This window comes from Hirundo rustica, chromosome 1, assembly GCF_015227805.2.
Source record: "Hirundo rustica isolate bHirRus1 chromosome 1, bHirRus1.pri.v3, whole genome shotgun sequence".
Lineage (NCBI taxonomy): Eukaryota > Metazoa > Chordata > Aves > Passeriformes > Hirundinidae > Hirundo > Hirundo rustica.
This window is the reverse complement of record NC_053450.1, coordinates 35,067,278-35,087,533: the sequence shown is the minus strand read 5'-3', so window position 1 is coordinate 35,087,533 and position 20,256 is coordinate 35,067,278. Positions and strand designations below refer to the sequence as shown.

The window sequence follows — 20,256 nt, the reverse complement described above, 5'->3', positions numbered from 1 at the left end:
CTGGAGTTTTAATGGGGAAAAAACCCTCAACTAAAACTTTATTAAAATTATATATGTAAAAACAAAGTCCTCAAACTTGTTTTAAATTTCCGTGAACTACACTGAAATCCTTGAAGTATGAGAAACTAAATAGTTCCCAAGATGTTTCTTACCGGGAGGCAGGGTGGAGATGGAGCCATGATGCTTATGTAAATAATTCTTTTTCTTAACACTGATTTATTGAAGCTTTGATGCAATGTTTCTGCTGGCTCCTGAAACAAGTCACACATTTTACAAATACGGAAAAGGTATTTTACTTCTGTAATCCATCCATGAGTATGCAGCATTGTGCTATTGCATAGAAATGCAGCAGAGTGAGATCTTTACATCCCTTTACCCAAAACTACAAAAAATACTGTCATTTAAATTACCATTTAAATGCTCCAATTTTATTGGTGCTGAGGTTATTTTAAAGTTAATCTTGTTTAAACTTGAGAAAAATGGAACAGAAACCAGTCAGAAGACAGAACCTGAAAATTTCAGATGTTATAGGTGTTTTAACCTCACCAGCATGGATAGCCCTGTAGGCTTAGAGTGACTGATGACACTGTACATCTGCCACACTGAAACTGCTGATGTTAGTCACTCCCATAATATAATATCTGTATGCAGATTTACTTTTCTGTTAGATGTCTGTAATTTGGGATTATTAAATGCCATAGGAAAGGTTCAGGGATTATATCTCTGAAACAATATGGACATTTTTCTTGATATTTTAAATACAGCTGTTAATTAAAACTTAATTTTAATTTAAAATTTTTTAAATCGTCAGTAATCTGGATATGACAGTCATTGGAATGCCTTAAAAGTTAGTGCACAAGTTAAATATTCTTTTTCCAGACAAATTATTGTCGGTATGAGTAATGAAAGATAAGATTGTTCCATTTCACACTTTCATTTTATGTTACAACTCTCTTTCTATTCTAAATCCTTCATGTATCTTTCCGTGTTGCTACAGAACAGTTATGTGTCTTAAGATTTAGATAAGGGAAGGGATTCTGAGGATTATCTTTTTTAATGTTGGAGATGATTTCAAAATCTAAAGGAAATATTTTATTTTGTTATCTTTGATGGCTCTATCTGGGTGCCTGCCGGCAGGATGAATTGTGTAATTTTTCTGCCATACATATATTTTGGAAATATGCTGCTTGGTGGGACTGTTCATGTAAAAACTTGACTTGTGCAACTGATGTCAGGTTTTGCCAGTGGGTTCTTGGGGTTTTTTCCCTGTGGAATCAGGTGCTGAAGGACTCACCCATGCAATGAGGGCTGCACAGGTTAGCCCGCTGCGGTTACACACAGCTGTGGTTACACACTGTTCTTGAAGCACAGGGTGTCACTTCTAATCCACCTGGCTTTCAACGTTTTTAAGCAGTGTTACAGAAAAACTGAAATTTGTTCTTTCAGCTCAGTTCAATGTTTTAAGCTAACAGTTTTGATATGTAGAACTAATCCCGTTCTAAATCAGTCATGGGCTAGTCTCCTCCTAACTGCTGTTTTAAATCCTAAAAAACCTGAATAAGAAATTAAGTTTTTCACAAGCTGACTGATGATTCTATAAATCTGTTTTTTTTCAGATTTTATTAAACAGAGAAGAGCAGGACTGAATGAATTCATTCAAAATTTAGTTAGACAGCCAGAGCTATGCAACCAGTAAGTAGTTTCATTTCTGTTTTTTAAGGGCTGTTGAAAAGACATGAGATGAAAAGAGATGTTAAATACAAAATTGCAAATTAGGTATTTAACCAGAAAATGTATTTTACCTGTTCAGAGCTCTTCAGTATAAAGAAAATAAACTTTATATGGCCATCCATTCAGGAAAAATCTACAGACTGAAGAGTATAAAAGTGTTTTTGTTTTCTGAAAACCAGCCTACAAATCAGTTTGCAAGCAATTAACTGATCTTAATTCCAGGGCTGCAGATTCCGCTAACCCTAAACTATTGCTGTAGGGCAGGTGTTTGTTTTGCCATGGCTGAACTGTTTGAGGGCCCTGCTGTCACTTGCTGCTTTGCTGCTGGCAGTCAGTCACGGCCTGCATCCTTTTTTTGTTAAGAGCATTTTGTGTGTGCTCCAGAACTTGCTTAAAGCATGGTAACCAGAGTGGCGTAATTAGCTTGCTGACATGGTTTGGGATAACCAAGCTGAGCTGCCTGAAGGAAGTGATGAATAAGCTTGTACCTAAAGTTTTCCCAGCAGAACTGCAGAAGTGTTCACCTCCACCCATGGTGAATGGGAGGTGGTGTCAGGACAAAGCTCCAGTTAAATTTGGAGAACAGTGCTTTGTGTGTGAGCTCATTACAGACCAAGCTGGTGCCTTCTTGTAGTTGGAAGCTGTGATCAGTTTGAGCTAAATCCGTGCAGCTTTCTATGTTGCTTGAACTGGTAAAATGGTAAAGCTCTATGCTTGGCTTTAGAGTTGAGTGAATATCTTTAATGTATATGCTTTGTTTAATTAGCCTATTTATACAACCTGTGAAATTGCCCATTTCCCCCAGGAAAAAAGTAACTCTAACAGAATATCACTGCAGTTTGCAGCATGCAGTCAGATTTTCTTTTTTCACAACAAATGAACTATTTAATGTCCTGTCACCCTGAAATATGTACTTCCTTTCCTTTCTAGATAAAAAGGAGCATTTAATACATACTTCTTTTGCTTAGTGAGAAAAAATTAGTAACAGTCTTTACAGAAGGATGAAGGATACCTTCCCACCAGAACAAATACTATGAGTTTTGTGTTCGTGATACTGTTCTTTGGGAAATAATACAGAGCACTTCAATATAACAAATTACTGAATCTGTTTCATTGGGAAAGGATACTGGTTTATTTAGGCCAGTCTCCTTCTCGGTGGTCAGTATATCCAATTACCAAATATTTTTGTTTCAAAACATACTGTATTTGTTCTCCAAAGGTAAAATGTGTTTTTTTTGTTATGGATGGCAGAAAATGGTGTGCTAAAAAAAAAAAAAAAGGAGTATCAAACCTCAAATCTACCTGCCTGCTTAAATTTTTCTGAGCTTTTAAAATTGTTTTATGCTTGAATGTAACTGTAGAAGAATCAGTGTTCTCTAGTACGATACCTGGCTTGCCTGGTCCATTAAACTGACTTAAACCAGGGTTAAGACATAGGTCTGATAGTGTTTGGTGCTGATGAAAGTGTGTTCAATAATAAGCCTATTAAACAGAGTTCTACAATAAAAACAATCAGTGGAGACCAGAGTTTGTCTTGTACTGTTCTCCTCTACCCCAGCCTTACAGAAATAGTGAGTTAAGGAGAAAAAGCCTTTAATGCACAGTTTAGTGCAAAAGCATTTAATTTTGTAGTAATTTCTGTGCTGTTTTTCTTTCAAACACAAGTTAGCTTTTACTTTTTGCAGTGTTGCACTGCAACAAATCGTATTAATAATTATGTAATCTGTCACCTTTTCTGTGTGCCAATGAATGTTGTTACAGAAGAAATACCAAATCTTTTGATCTTGGTGCTTGGGATTTTTTGTATAATCTGATAGAAGTACTCAAGGGATACGTGATGACTGAGTCTTCACAGATAGTCGATCCTTGCTTTTTTAGTTTTGCTTTAATGTGCTAATTAAATTTGATACTAGGTCAAATAACTTATGTAAAGTTAGTGACGTACAAGGAAGACGTGGGTTATGCATTGTCACAGAACCGTCAGGAAATCCACCTTGCACCACAGAATCTTTCAAGCTTTAAAACCAGTATCAGCATGTCGTATATTTTAAGTAATTCTTAGGAAAATTGTTTCACTAAAAGCTTAAGGATGATTCAAGATGTTCTCATTTCTGGATGGGAAGGCACGTGAACATCTGAAGTGAAAAGCACAAATATCAGATTCAGTGTGTCCAGGATGCTAATATTCACATTATTCTTTGAAGCATGCAGCACTATGTTCTTATTTTCCATCAGTGGACTTTTTTCTTGGGTCTGGCACATTTCTTGAATATTGTATCCAAGTCAAACCTTTTTGCTCAATAAAAAATCCAAGAAAAACGTAAGTGTGTTGGAGTGCTTAGAGGGACCTGAGAACAGTTGAGAAGGATTTTCCTGCAGTCACTGTCAGGTGGAGTACAGGTGGGATCACTGGCTTAGTCCAGATTGGGAATTAAGTGGACCGGCTTCAAGCTGCATTTCCTCAGCAAACTTACTGTAATAGGTAGCTTGCTGTCATGGGTAGAATGCAGGTGTTGTAAGAAAAGGTAGGGATAGAGATCTGATAATGTGTTCCCCTTGCTGACTGATATCCTTAAGAGAGCTGGGAGTTTGTTGCTAGTGAACACTGTGAGCCTCCCTAAAACGCTACACAACTCCTGAAAGTGGGCTGCTCACCCCCTCAAACGTAAGCCTTCACTGAAGTATTAATGCATTTAATTGCTCTCTATCAGAAGATGTCCAAAGAAAACCAGTTTGAAAAACTGTATAATAGAGGATGCATTAAAGATGTAATGCAGTTATTTTTAAATAGTCCAAAGTAGCTCCTTAATGAGAATGAGAACATTTGCATAACACTTGAAGAACTCAAGGATGACAATACACTGCAGCCTGTGGGGAAATGAGTTACCGGTTCTGTAAGTGAGAAGCGGGGTCTGAATGTACTCCTTAAAAGAAAATCAGCTACAGTTTTTTTCTGATTTCAAAATCTGATTAATATAAAAGTGAATATGAAACTCCTGAATTGTAGGATCTTGCAGTCTGTGCTTGGGAAAGCAAACTTTGCATTATATTATTGTCCTCTTTTAAAGTGTTACTGTGCTTTATCATATTAAGGCTTTTTGAACCTTTGCTTACTGTAAGAAATATATCAGTGGTTTACTTTTTAAGAAAATGTGACAAGAAGGAGGAGCTGAGCACCATTATTTAAATAAAGTGGGTCTTACATGTTAAGTTTTTGCCACTGGCTATTAATTTTAACATTTTGATTCAAAATTTGTGTGACTTTTTACGTTTGTTCATATTTCTGTGTGTGTCCAAAATTTTGTGTGGCATTACATTGTTTTTTGCAGGAAGACTAATGCAGAATGAGTATTACATAAGCAACTGTATCTAAGCAGAGCTTGACACCTTTTTGTGTATTTCAGAGATAATCCACAACATAAATTTATTCCGGCAATCATAAAAATCCAGACAAAACCAACTTTTGCTGGTAGTGTATGTATATTGTATATTGAGCATCCCTTTTAAAATGGCTTTCTCAATCCTTTTAATTTCATAGGTGAAGTTATTTTAGGAATAGTTTCCATGTATTCTAAAATACATTGAGTTAATCCATGTGAGCTAATACAGCGTAGAAGGCCTATCAATCTGTATAGCTTTTTGCATAATATGCTGCAGTCTTGCCTAGGAAATTGGTACATTAAACTTTTTATTTTTGATTAGTAGTTCTTTGCAGTGCTTTTAGAATTGCATATGTAAACAGTGTAACATTAATCAGTTCTGCTTCTGGCCTGTTGTGGATTGTGGAATACCCTGCAACTGTACAGCAACCCTTTCCTGTGGATTGATATTTTTATGTTTTTCCTGCTCTGAATTCAGTCATGAACAAAGTTACTATAGTAACTATTTGAGATGTATTACAACATGCTCTATTTAATGAGAGAGTTGTCCAAAATAATTAATGCTGAAAGGTAATTAAGGTCTATTTCTGTTGTGAAAAGCATTAACCATAACTTTGAATTCTTGATTTTACGATATCCAAATGTTCTGAAACTGAAATTGTTGCATCAGGACCCGGTATTAGCACAGTGTTCAAACAGCTGGGATTTTTGTCTTCCTGGCCTCAGGATACAAGACAGATGCTGAAATAGGTCAGAATTTGGAGTGCATATAAAATGAGAAGTATTAAACTGAAATGATGGTGGGAAATTATGTGAACAGTCTTGTTGCTGTGCTTTAAACCTGAAAGACTGAAGGTAACTGAAGACATATTTCAAATAGGATTTAAGAATACAGAATATAAGTGATGAAGCCTCAGATAGCCTAGGATTTGAGGTAGGTTCAGTAGTGCTGACATGAAATTACAGAAGCTGCAGAAGTGTCAGAAGCAGCTCATCTCTTACTTCTGATCCTCACTGTTCAGAGATGGGGAGGGTAAATGGATTGAAAAAGGCGAGTACATCTGTTTCTTACATAAAACTACCCTATTTTATATATTCTAGGGACAGATTAAAAGAGCAGCTCCATAGTAAACTAGTGCTTTTCTTGTACTAAGTGGCTCATGTGGAGTTTCCTATCAGTGAATCCCCTGAGTCCTTCTCAAACAACTCTGTCTCTGAAATGTAGGTAAGATTTCTGCCTCGATAAGGTTACCTTTTAGTGAACTGAAGGAACTTGAAAGATTCAGATCAGCTATTGAAGTGGTTTATACAGGCTGTACACGATACCCGTTTTTTTAGGAATTAATTTTTCCTCAGTTGTATTACATTATTCTTTATTTGCACTGTGCTGTGGTTCAGAAAGATTTTTTATTCTCTTGATCCGTTGGACAAGCCTTTCTTCCTGGAAGAGGAAATTCATGTTCTTGGAATTCTCTTACTTTCCCACCTTTCTGTCAGTCCTTGTCCCCCAGCCCTACCAAGATAGAGCTTGGAACTGCTGCTGAAGATAAAATGCATCTCCTTAGGTACTGTGGGAAGCCTGTTGCTAATTCCTGAAGCATTTGTGTCCTACAGCTGACTGGAAGGATTTCTTAACACCATTTTGACAGTGTCTGGCCAAAAGGAATTCTGAATAGAAGATCACCATCTTCTTCTTTAAAGTGAATGGGGAGAGGAACGTTACTGCTGTGTATCTCTTGGAACATGTGTCTTTCCTTGGGATACAGATGATGTGTTTCATTCCCTACTGTGTTGGACAATTCAGTTAATTTTAGAAAACAAAAATTTAAACTCTTCAGTTTTTTGGAAGAAAGTTTCTTGGTGGCTGCTAGCCAGATAGAACTCATGATTTCTTCTGGTCTTCCCATCTTTAAATGCATTTCTGCAGTGTTTCCTTCCGAAGTCTTCACATACGTGCACTTTTAACATGTCAGGTTTTTGCAAGTGAAAAGGTTTGTGCTGTATAACACACTTGGGAATTGAATTATGTTGCTGTAAAAGTATTGCTTGTACACAGTCCTTAATTACCAGAACTTAAGTATAAAACTGTTAGGAGTAACTCCTCTGTGTGCTGCTGTTCAATCCTATGCTCTGTGTTTATGGCTGAAAATCTTGCTGTGTGCTGTGTGCATCTGTTGGTGTGCTAATGAAGTTAACTGTGCTTCTAGCCCAGATGTCAGAGCATTTCTTCAAATGGATAACCCAAAACACCAGTCAGATCCATCTGAAGATGAAGATGAAAGGAGCAGTCGGAAGGTAATAAAACAGAAGTAGAACAGTCTTCTAAATTTTAGCTACTTGAGGGAAACCTTCCTAGGTATATTATTTACTGAAAACTACTGGTAGGTTTGGAATAAATCCCTTTCCTGTTCTTTTAAACAACTCAATTCCACCAGATGTGCAGAGAGGAGTAAAAGTGATTGCTGGCTTTGTCTTGCTTATTCCCCTTGCTATACGGATTAAAGAAACACAACTTTAGTCATAGCTTAGCTGTGAGAGTCTTTACAGTCTGTTCAAAAGCTCTTGCTAGGAAATCTGGCATGGAGCAGGGGAGGTAGAATGTTTAATTGTCTTTTTGTTCGCTTGTACGTTCTTCTTTTTTAAAGATAGGGAGAAATAGAATTCTCTCAGGGGAGAAAATGCAGTCTTTCTAAAAGTCACTTAGGAGCAAGGAAGGATTTGATTTCATTTCACATGTAACACTGTGTGAGGTCTGAAGTTTCTTTTGTCAAAAAAGCCACTGTATAGTTGGATGGATTCTCTGAAAATTAGTTTACAGCCTCCAGAAACAGTTTGAAAAAAAGGAGTATTTCTAGGAAGGCAGAAGAGCCATATTTAACTTTGTCTTCTCTATTACTACTTGGCATAAAGATCTGGTATTAATACTTTTCTTATTCAGCCCCTGTTAAAGATGTAAGAGTTGTTTCAATTTGTGTGTGATCTACAAGAGATTTAGTGTGTTCTAAAAGTTTCATTTCCAAAGTCACTGGTTTAAAATTCCAATGTCCTCCTCCTTTGAAAGGTACTTTAAGTAATGAGGAACGATATGAACAGTCTGTGGAAAATTTATAATGTGTCATACCACAGTGAATTCCAGAAAGAGAGGTACTGCATAATGGCCTGGACCCCATATTTTTGGTGGAAAATTCACCTTATGATTACTGTAAATGATGGAGCCAAACAACGAGGAACAAAAAAAAGCCTTGAAAAAAAGAGTCATTTTTACGGTAGCTCTTTCAAAACTGTCCAGTACCACTGGCTCATTTTAGTGAGCAGTGGCATCCAGTGCTGCTGTCAAACCACTTTCCACTTCTGGAGTACTGGTTTGTGCTGCCTGGCAGCTTATCCCCAGGTAACTTGTACTTGACTGCAGTTCATTCTTCTCTGATAAATTCCAGAATCACAGTGAGAGTACAAATATCGCTTTTCTAAATCAAAAACAAAATGGAAAAAATCACCTAAATGACAGTGGCTTCCTCTGCTCCTTGTAATTTATAAATTCTGCCTGGGTGTGTACCAGTAAGGTTCATGGAATTCCAGGAATTGAATTATTTAACCTTTAATGTCAGGATAGAAAAGGTTAGTAATGTTTTTCTTGGGGTTGGGAGAATGTTCACTTTGGTGTTTTTAAAAGCACTGTGTCTTTCATTAATTACTTTTATATAAACAGTGTGGGTTTAAAATTACTGTGTTAGTAAGAACTTGGAGAATTTGGCATAAAAGGCAGAAAATACGTTCATGGAACAGAAAGGGTTAAGTTCAGAATGAGGAGCAAATTGTTTTTTGAAATATGCTTTGAGTTTTATTTCTGATCTTTTCCTCTCTGAATGAGCACATATTTCATTACCTTCATCCTTGAACAGGATGTGTGTAGAAAGAATTTGTGACGAGGTGATGATGGCTAGGTATTTCAGTTCCCAATCTAGATGTTAGATCTCTTTAAAATTCTAATGTAGCAAGTGTAAAAGTATGGATTGAGCAGATTAGTAGAGTATTTTGAAATTAGTATTGGTTGAAAGATGAGAGAGAAGAAAACGTACTACAAGTAAACCTCTTTGTTTCTCCCAACAGTTAAACTCTACCTCACAGAATATCAACCTGGGACCATCTGGAAATCCTCAGTAGGTTTCAATTAAATTGAATTTCATGTAATTCAATTAAATGTAAATTTAAAATTTAATTAAATGGGATTAAAATTAATTTTAAAACCTGAAAAGTTAGACTGACCTTGGGAGTGCTCCCACTGTTTCTAAACACAAGTTTGGTTTATTGCATGGCAGAGGAGCAGCTTGCATTGTTGGTGCTACCCAGTTACTGCAGTGGTTACTTGTGTCTCTGTTTGGTGTCTTCTGCAGAGTTTCTGTTCTCAGTTCTGTGTGAATCTGCTTTTCTCCTCTAGCAGATGACTGCTGTTTTGGTTTTGCTTTCCTCATTGATTTTTTTTTCTGGGCTAGCAGGAGGAAGTGGTTAATAGATTGCAGTAAGAAATGAAATATAAGAGTCCTTCCCTTAGGGGGTAATAAACAGGGAGGTGTATGGTGATGTAACTTGTTTTGCAATTTGAAAACATGGATAATTGTTTTGCTGACAGAATTGTATTCAGGAAAGAGTAAGGGAATCCTGGGAAAAACTGAAAGGAGTGGTGATGTGGGAAATGGAAAAACTGAGAGTGAATTCATACAAACACCAAGAAGAGGCAGGTGTTAGGACCTCTCTCCTCTTACTGAAATTTAAAACGAGGAAAGATTGGATGGAAGGAAGAACAGAAAAAATAAGAAGGAAAAGACAAACTTAGTCCGTCCTTTCCTCATGTAAGCTTTAGAATCCATTTGGACCACTGGAAATAAGCTCCAGGAGATATGATGGTGAAATGGAGACTTAGAAATTACAGGGAACTAGACGATGGAGAATGAAAGAATGATCTTGCTTCTCTACATCATAAGGTTAAACTTAGTAAATAAAATAAACTCAGAGGATGCAACTTGAACACTTCTGCTAGAAGAAAATGGAGTTGCAAAATGAAGAGGAGTTGTGTCTGAGGACAGATCTGCAGAAGCAGTGCTGGGTGGAAAAAGAAGAGGAGGGTGCTTACGGGCCATTGTGCTACACTACACTGCTGTACAGCTCTAAGGCTTGTAATTTCTACCCAGATGACCTGTCTCCTTCCTAAATATCTTTCAGTGCTAAACCAACAGACTTTGATTTCCTGAAAGTTATTGGGAAAGGCAGCTTTGGCAAGGTGAGCTTTTATTCCTGTTTATTATGGTGGTGCAAAGATACTTGCTGGTTTCTTGTGCACAGTGACTGGAGACTTGGCCAGAGGTTCCAGAAGTGGTGTTGCTCTTGGGTGGCCCATAAAGTGTTCTCTTGGATCCCCATTGCTGCTGCTCTGTGGCCCTGCCATTTTCTCCCTGGTGCAGCTGTTGGCTGCCTCAGCCACTTGTTGGGACTAACAAAAGGGAGATTTTTTCCCTTTCTCGTTAAGGGCAATTGGGATCCTCTGTTTCCCCCAGGGAGGAAGGGAGGTACCCCTGTGCTTATGCAGCGGCTGAAGTACAAATCGCGCTCTTCCTCTTGTTGTCATGGACTATTTTGTGAAACCTCTGATACTGTGAAGCAGTGGGAACAACAGCACATTGAAAAATGACTTAAGTATTGTTATTTTACTAAGATGCCAAAAAGAATCCCTCTTGAAATACCCGTTTCATTATTTTTATAACGAAAGTTAATTTCAAAAAATTATTTTTCATGTTGTTGTTTTTCATTCAATTAGTTTTACAATTTATCCCATGTAAAGCTGAAATTAATGGAAAACAAATGTTATAATTTAGTCTTTCATGATACCACTGTCAGAATAAGTTTTTACTGAACTGACTGTAAGCTTTATGGGCAATTACACTGCTGACTGACTGTATTAGAAGCAAAGAACTGCGTTGTGAAAAAATAGCATGAACACTTTCAAGTTATACTGAAATGATAAAATATTACCAATAGTATGTGAACTGCAGCAGTCACATTTCTTCCTTTTTTTTAAATTTCTCAGGTTCTTCTTGCAAAACGAAAACTGGATGGGAAATACTATGCTGTCAAAGTGTTGCAGAAAAAAATTGTTCTCAATAGGAAAGAGGTTAAGATAAATTGTCTTTTTCCACCCACCTCCCTTGTTTTTTCCCTTAATTACAAAATCATTCCTGTTTACTTATTGATCTCTTACTTCTTGCAGCAAAAACATATTATGGCAGAACGTAATGTGCTTTTGAAAAATGTGAAACATCCATTTTTGGTTGGATTACATTACTCATTCCAAACAACAGAAAAGCTTTACTTTGTCCTGGATTTTGTTAATGGAGGAGAGGTATGTGGTGGGTTTGTTTGCATTTTAGTCTTAGTCTATTCTGCTAATTGTAAGTGGGAGGAGTGAAATGATCCTTTACAATGGGCTGTGATCAGCATTCTCCCAATATTGAAAATCCTGTTATTATCTGCTGTTGCTACAGACTTCTGTAGCTATTTGGACCCTGTTCCTGTTCTTACTGACAGTTCCAAATTTATTAATGCTTGTCAGATACAAATACTGTATTTTACACTTATAGAAATTTACCTTTATTATTAATTAATCTTACATTTACATTTTTCACCGTGTAACCCTGTCTTCCTCTTGCATCTGCATTAGGTGAGATGCTGATATTTGAAAAGGGGCAGGAAGGAAACTGACAGCTGAATTTATTACATTGTGTCAGAGTTGGGACAAGATGGGCATTTTTCTTGTCTAACGTATTGTCACCTTGCTTAGGCTGTATTAGCAGAATCCTGGTTTGCTCTACTCTGAATTGTGGGCAGAACTTAGTTTTGTGCTGTTACGGGCAAAATAAAATACAGTTCAAAACAGCTTTCAAATTGGAATGGAAAGCTGGGGGGCTTTTTATCTTTCATAAACTTTGTAGGCAGAAATCAGAAAATTTCATTTTTCTTAAAATCTTTACAAGTTGAGTGTGTAGTATAGTTGAATCTGTATATTTATAATTTAATCTTTGTCTAGACTTTTGTATCTGGTCAAATTAATTGCAGCCAGACAGTTCACTGTGGTAGAGAGAACTGGTGGATCAGCTTGGAATATACATCTCACACAGTGATCTACATCTAGGTTATTTCAGAATACAATTCTATAAATAATTATGCAAATCTTTGAATACACGCATTTGCAGAAATGAAAGATGACTTGACACCAGGGTTATATATTCTGCTTGGAGGCAATCTTGCATGATTTACTCTTGCCAGCTTCTATTCACAGCTTAGTGATTTACTCTAGTTCCTTTTGACTAGTCCTAGTTTTAAGGGAATGTGTTGGAGTTACCCATCCATCTGAGCTACAAAAGAGAGGCAGGGAAAAGAGTAAAGTAATGACTAAGTCATGCAGTAAAACAATTCTATTTCATTGTACTTAAAAAATAAAAATATAAAAAGTGGACAACAAAATAACTCTTCACTGTAAAATTACTTGTCATTAACCTGATTTGTATTGTCAAGATTACACATTGTCTGTGTAACATTCTTATTTCCTATTTGCATATTTACAGCTGTTCTTTCACTTACAAAGAGAACGTTCCTTTCCTGAGCACAGAGCCAGATTTTATGCTGCTGAAATAGCCAGTGCACTGGGCTACTTACACTCCATAAATATAGTGTACAGGTAAGTTTCTGAAATCTATGCTTGCCCTGCAGAAATTTAAAATAGGACAAATTACCAAATAAAAAACGCTACAGGAAATCATCTTAAGGGAAACTTGAACATAACAATTTCATCAAAACTTGAAGCTTTCAGCTGAAGAATAGTAAAGCCCCTTGCCTCTGTGACATGTGACATGTGACTGCTGTTTTGATTTACTACCTCTTCTTTTCTAATAGGGATTTAAAACCAGAAAACATTCTCCTAGATTCACTAGTAAGTATGCAAGATTATTTCCGTTTTCTGTGTTTTCTCACAAAATTGACACTTCTGTGTATTCACATGTTGAGCATATTCTCTTTTTAACATATCACTCTTTATTAAACATAGGGTCATGTTGTGTTGACAGACTTTGGACTTTGTAAAGAAGGGATTGCAACTTCTGATACCACTGCAACTTTCTGTGGGACCCCAGAAGTATGTTGACAACTTTCATGGGTTTTTTTTATCAGTAATAAATGACTGTTGACTAATATTAATATTTGTTTAACTGGAAGGTCAAATACTGTGTTGTGTGCTGCTGGGAGGTTTGCATTCTTTTAATAAGCTGAAACCAAACCAAAGACAAGCTCCCTACACATCTGTTCATTGTTATTCTTACTAATATGCAGTGTCCACTGCTTGCTGCCCTCGTGGCCGTACCTCATCTCTTCCTTCCTCTGTTTCTCCAGCTCTTTTCAAATACCCTTTTCTCCCACGTCTCCTAACTGCCGGGTAGACACAGGACAGTTAGATTGTGTAACAGCTGCTACAGATTTGTCAGTATCAATCTACTTACCATACCCTGCCTTTGATTCTTAGTAAGTTAATAGAGAATTAATACCTGTGCCTCAAGACAATTATTGCATATGCACAAAACTCTGAACTTGCTGACTGAGTTATTGAACTCTGTCTTTTTACTGGGAAAACTACGCTGGAAAGCCTAGAATGTGGAATGCTTGAACACATATGAGGGATTCACTGAACAGAGGATTAGAAACTTTGGTAACTTGATAAACATACTTTAAATTACAGGGAAGACCTTTGAAGGCAGGGAAAGATGAGCGAGGTGTAGTATTTAGCTGAAACATTTGATTGTTATGAAGCAACTTTTCTTGAAAGTGTTTGCTGTGTGACTAAACCTTAAGTTTTATCCATGTTACCCTAACTCTCTAAAGTACCTTATTTATTTATTTATTTATTTTAGTATCTTGCGCCAGAAGTCATTAAAAAGCAGCCCTATGACAACACAGTAGACTGGTGGTGCCTTGGTGCAGTTCTTTATGAAATGCTTTATGGGCTGGTATGTACCTGATATGTAAAGGTTGCTTTCCTCCCCTCTCCTCTTTTATTTGAAGTAACCTTTGAGTGTTGTTTAAGATGCTAATATTTTCATAACATCAGAGTACTCTGTTTAAGCAGATTAACATATTGTCTTTTACTTAACATAGCACTTATTTTTCTCTTTTGGATTTTACTTTGCCTCTCAGTGTCTTACAGTTCATGGAAAAGCAAGCTCGTAGACATCAGCAAAATCAGTAATCATAACTTTGAGGGACTGTGAGAGTAAACTGAATCAACAGTGATAGTACATAATTAAAAACAAAAAAGCTTATAAGAAAAATTTTGTGAAATACTGGAATAAATAAAATTAAAAGACATTTATTTTACTTACGTATTTTGGGTTTTCTCATAGCTTTTGCCATCATTAGAACAAAAAAGTCTTGCTATGCTTCTTCTAGTCATATATAGTTACTCCAGTAAGAATCTGTTCTAGTTTTCTCAAGTTCTGTCTCCTCCCATAGGGCCTTAAATAGGTAGATGGATTTGTTTTCCCATTCTCAGATTCTTTTCAGGCAAGTTCAGTGGGAGCTTTGAAGCTGGATGGCATCTGTGGCTACTTGGGAGTGTGAGAACATGTTAGGAGTAAAGAAAGGAGGGTGGTGGGAAGTTATCAAGTGTAAAGTTCTGGCAGCGGTGATGACTGAATGAGAAGTTAGCACTGCATGAAAAAGATTTCTGCTTCACTGCTAGCAGCTTGTATGTCTTAGAGAATCATTTACTGATCATACATAACATATGAAACAACATTGCATGTGGCTTCAGATTCACATAGAACTTGTATTTTTTAGCCTCCTTTTTACTGCCGTGATGTTGCTGAGATGTACGATAATATTCTCCATAAACCCCTGGTTTTGCGCCCAGGAATCAGTCTTACAGCCTGGTCTATCTTGGAAGAACTTTTGGAGAAAGATCGGCAAAGCAGACTAGGAGCAAGGGAGGACTTTGTAAGTTATATCCTAATTATCAAACCCCATTTCATTTAAAGGAATCTCACCAAATTAATGTGCACAGCACAGGATTAATAGTTGGAGATAGAAATTGCATTGCTGCATCTGTCTCTGTTTTCCTCCTTTTTGTTTCTTCAGGAAAGACACCAGTGGGGTCTATCCCTGGAAGTTGCTGGGGATAAGAGAGCAATGATTGTTGTGGGGTATCTTGAGCTTGGTTGTTGCTGTGCCTGCCAGTTAAGGAAAAACAGTCGCTGCTGTAGCAGTCACTAAGGGGCACAGAAGAAGGTTTCACTGTTGATAGTGAAACTGGGAAATAATCAAAAGAAAAGGCTGTCATGTGGTAATACTAGTGATTTGGAAACTAGTCTTCAGGTAAAGAGGGACACTAGTTCCATGCAAACAGCAGCGCTTTTTCTAGCCTTAAAATCATGGCAGACATTCTCCCAGTGTAGCAACAAAAACTTCGTTCACAGAAAGTTGATGTGAGAAAGTTACAAGTGTCTTCAGAGCTGTGCAATGAGGAATGATCTAGAGGATGTACTCCATCCATTAGTGGTGGGATCTTTGTAGTCTTTAGTTTGCAGTCCTTACATTAGTCTGTGGACCTTGTAACTAAGCAAGATGAGAGCACTTAGCGTAGCTGTTGGCTGCTTCTTAAATAGTTAAGTATATTGCAGAGTTGTTGAAGCAGCTGCTTCTCAGACAGTGATATGCTTTACGAAAACTAACAAAACTTGAAGCAGGAACAGATACTGACAGAAAACATTCTTGCTCTGTGGTAGACTTCAAGGTTGTTGATTTAAGGGCTTAAAAGCAGAAAGTATAATCTTAGAAGGAAAACGGTTTATAGAGGCAGTCTCACATTTTAATTGCTGTTTTTACTGACTACAGCTTTTATTGCAAAGTAAATTCTGAATAAACAAACTGATAAGGACATGCACATAAGAACTTCCCTATGTGCATGTAGCGTGAAGTAATGTTTACTACAATGCACAGGATGGGATTATGAAATATCTGAAATCTTTATTGTTTGCTGCAGCTTGAAATACAAAAGCACCCATTTTTCGAATCTCTCAGCTGGACTGATCTTCTTCAGAAGAAGATACCGCCACCATTTAATCCTAATGTGGTAGGTGCCTGGGAAGTGGTTGTTAGTGTTTGCATCTCAGATCACACATCACAGAATATTCTGAGTTGAAAGGGACCCACAAGGCTCATCGAGTCCATCTTTTAAGTGATTGCCCCATATGGGGATTGAACCCATGAACTTGGTGTTCCTAGCACCATGCTCTAACCAACTGAGCTAATCTCCCTAAGAGAGACTTTTCTTCATATTTTTTAGGTTTATCAGATCATTAAGAATGTAGGATTTGGTCAAAACTCCAACCTAAATGAATAAACACAGCCTTTTAACACCTATTTTCAGAGATGGAGTGGTGTGCTTCCTTAATTTTTTTTTTACTTAAATAGAATATAACAAAATAGATAGCCTTGAGAGGTAGATTTGGAATCTAAAGGACAAACACTGTCTAAACAATGTCTTAATTGGATGACTGAGAGATCCCTCTGTTTTCTAGGTTGGACCAGACGATATTGGGAATTTTGATGCAGTGTTCACAGAAGAAATGGTCCCATACTCAGTTTGTGTTTCTTCTGACTACAACATTGTCAATGCCAGTGTCCTAGAGGCAGATGATGCATTTGTTGGATTTTCTTACGCACCACCTTCTGAAGATGGGTTTTCCTAGGAACTTAGAAGGGAAGAGTGGTTTGGAAGTCTTGGGTTGAACTGAAATGTTAGGATTATGGACACATTCCAAAATAGCGTAAATAGTGCCTCGTCTTGTATGTAGGTTGGAAACCTATGAACAAACTTTCTCTGCTGTATAGAAGGAATTTGGGCATTTTGGATGGCTTTCTTTGGGGTTTGAACTGTTTGTTCCTGCTGCAGAAAATATTTTTTAAAACCTTTAAAAAGCATTCTCTACATATTTTTTAAGCAAAAACACTGACTGTTCTCCTCAATCCCTTCGAGTTTACATTCATACCTATCTAATTTGGCTGGCACAAACAGCAGCAAATTTAGTAAATTTATAAATGCTTTTGTACTTATTTACAGTGACTTTGTGCTTGAATTGTAACTATGCAAATTGTCTTTTGTATATCCTGGTTTAAAAAAAAAGGTAAATGTTTTCCCTGTTGCCAGTTTGGAATATGTGTTAATTTACCTGTCAGCACTTAAATGATATAAATTACAGACCAAGATTCTTAAAGGACTTCTTGATAATGAAGGACTTCTTCTTGGTCACATAAAACTGGATTGTTGCTCTTGTACTTGCTGAAGTACAACCCATTGACTCAACTGGATTATCTGAGGTATGGGGGATTACTCAAAGCAAGGGCAGAACAAATTAACTGGATTGATTTGATAACATTACTTATTATGTGTTCTACTTTTCTTTCTTCCCTGAGCTAAGTGTGTCTATATTTCAACTACATTAAAAATATTTTTGGTTAAAGCTCTGCTTCTCCAAAGATCTAATATGCAATAATCATGGTTACTTTAAAAGTAAATCAACTAGCTTTGACATTTTGGGGGTGGGTGGTGAGATGATAATGCCAAATATTAAGGATTTTTCTTGCAGATTGGTAGTTTAAAACACTCTTATGTTCCAAATTGATTGTATTTCAGCGTTCATAGCTACTTGTTTTTGTGTTCCAGTTTGCACCATTTTTAAATCTTCACTTGATATTGGGGGAAAGATGTAAATGACACTGATAATTTTAAAAATGTGAAAATCTGTTGTACTTCTCAAAACATACACATGTATGGACAAACATAATTCTGAAAAATTTCTGTTTAAGGAAATGGTTTTTTTAAGCAATGCAAAAATTGACTGCAGTTACAGTGTATAAAAGGCATATAATGGTAGTACTTTTATTATATATATTACTTGTAAATAACAACTTTTTTTTGTCTGTTACTCCAAAAATATTCAGTGGTTTTTTGTTCATAAATACATTCAGTTAAATGCCTTGATTTGAGAGAAGTCTCGTAAGATACTGATACATCATAATGATACATAAATTGAATGAGTGTTACATAAATTTCAGTATCTAAGTCACCTTGTTTGTAGCAAAATAAGCAGCTAAGATAAATATACTGCATCAAGATCAGATAAGAATTGAGAACTTAGGGGGATAGAGTGTATCAAATCATAATTCTTTTGAAATAAATGTTATATCAATACATTAGAAGAGTAGAAAGTAAAACAGGATTCCTTGCTTATCTCAAGGAGTATCTCCTAGAGCATAGTGCATAGTGGTTAAGTGATGTTTAGCAGTTGCTACATGAGATTTTGGAATGAGTGATTGGGTAAAAAGTAAGAATTGACATTGGCAGGGGAGGAAGGAAGGAAGGAACTGTATCATTTGTGGGAGCAGAATGATGGCTTGGCACTCATTTTCCATAGTTCTCTTCTGCAAGGGTTGAAAAAAGCTGTTCAGGTCAACCAACAACTATGTGAATTGTTCCTTTGGCATTAAAATAATTTGGAAGTAACAGCCCTGGGTTTTTTTAGTTTGGGGTCTGGAGGGGGAGGGGTGTTTGGATTTTTTGGAGGGGGGATTTTGTGTTGTTTTGTTCTTTTTATTTAACTTATTTAACATGGCTTTCTGATGGAGTGGGAAACAAATTGGTGGTATGAAAGGAAGTATCCATTCTCATACTGTATTTTTAGTCTGTATGCTCCTGAAATTACAGTAGCCACATAATTTCACAATAGCTACCTTCTCTTTATGGCAAGGAGGTACAGTGCTGTAGAGGGATGGGAAGGAGAGGGAATACTTCAGAAATTGTTGTTGTGGGAACTACCCTTTTTAATTTTTGTCTTGTATTCCAGTATCTTCATACCTAGCTGTCTGACTGGATGAAGGGTTTTGGGTTTTCTTCTGTTTTCTGTTAAAATCAGGGGTTCTTTCCTTTAAAAAAAATAGTATGGCAGTTGAAGTTATTTCTGGGAGAGCAGTTTAATAATTGCTTATTAAGCTTTTTCCTTTCAGCAGACTCTGCCTTTTTGGCAAAATGTGAATGCGTTCCGCACATCACTTGAAGTACTTAATTTCTTTGAACTAAAGGTTAACAGAGTGTACAGCATCAGGCAGGAAAGCCTCACAGTATTTCTGCATGCAGTGTTCTTGTTCCACATCTCTGTGCTCCCAAGAGGATGGTTTCCAAAGTAAAACGTGTTTGGAGTGCTGTGGCTGCCTCACCCAGGGCTGAGCTAAAAAGTTACATCTTAAACACTCGGTAAAGCCTAGAGAGGAGAGCAGACCTGCACAGGAACCACCTGTGTTACTCCTTTCCTGCCTTGGCTGATAAGTAATAAAGGGAGGCAAAATTTGCCTTTTTGTGGCTAGTGCAGGGGGTTTTGTTCCACCTGTCTGTAGCGGAAGGGGATTTGTTCCTCCCTTTGCAGAGAGGGAACCCAAGCACCCATGAGAAGCAGCCTTTTCTCTGGTGGTGTGGGAACGGTGCTGCTGTTGTGGTCTCCGACCTCTCGGCCTGGTGGGGAACAAGAGAGACCACACGAAGGATGGACTGACTGAAATTCACCATGGTTGTAAAAATGTGAACTGAATCACGGCACAAATAGAGTTCAGAGGTGCTCTCCCGGAGAGGTAAGTTCGGGATGCCTGGCATGCTAAAGGCAACAGTTAAATATGCAGTGTGTATTAATGACAGAAGATGGTTCTGTACGTACGTTGCCGCAGTACTTCGTACGCTGACAGAGCCGTGTCCCGTGCCCATTGCCCTGCCCGTGGGTGACGGCAGAAGCTGTGTGGGGCCGAGTCGCCACTCCCGGTGGTGGCCGCGGGGCTGGGGCAGCTGTGGGTGTGCGGTGGGCTGGGAATGGCCTTCCCCGAGGGCTTGCACTGAGCAAAAGCGGTGCCCCTACCCCACCGAGCCCTGAGGGCTGTAGCTCTTGCCGCGCCGCGGGCTGAGGGGAGCGCCGTGCCGCGGGTGCCTAGGCCTCGCTGCCACCTCATACAGGGCCGCCTTGGCCTCCCCCGCGGGCACAGGGAGCGGCCCCGCGGGGCTGAGGGC

At 37.7% G+C, this 20,256-nt stretch overlaps 1 protein-coding gene across 4 annotated transcripts in view; it reads left to right on the top strand.

Annotated features, from left to right (window-relative positions):
- The window catches only part of SGK3 (serum/glucocorticoid regulated kinase family member 3), a 55,410-nt gene extending 37,268 nt beyond the window's left edge, over window positions 1-18,142 (top strand). For all 4 annotated transcript variants that reach the window (XM_040063824.2, XM_040063814.2, XM_040063835.2 and 1 more), the window contains exons 5-17: window positions 1,617-1,692; window positions 7,319-7,406; window positions 9,222-9,271; window positions 10,332-10,389; window positions 11,194-11,277; window positions 11,374-11,505; window positions 12,728-12,840; window positions 13,056-13,092; window positions 13,207-13,293; window positions 14,063-14,158; window positions 14,988-15,143; window positions 16,189-16,278; window positions 16,727-18,142. In XM_040063824.2, the coding sequence (XP_039919758.1) occupies window positions 1,617-1,692; window positions 7,319-7,406; window positions 9,222-9,271; window positions 10,332-10,389; window positions 11,194-11,277; window positions 11,374-11,505; window positions 12,728-12,840; window positions 13,056-13,092; window positions 13,207-13,293; window positions 14,063-14,158; window positions 14,988-15,143; window positions 16,189-16,278; window positions 16,727-16,897 (1,238 nt within the window). In that variant the 3' untranslated portion in view covers window positions 16,898-18,142. The remainder of the gene's footprint in view (window positions 1-1,616; window positions 1,693-7,318; window positions 7,407-9,221; window positions 9,272-10,331; window positions 10,390-11,193; window positions 11,278-11,373; window positions 11,506-12,727; window positions 12,841-13,055; window positions 13,093-13,206; window positions 13,294-14,062; window positions 14,159-14,987; window positions 15,144-16,188; window positions 16,279-16,726) is intronic.
- Window positions 18,143-20,256: the final 2,114 nt, after the last annotated feature.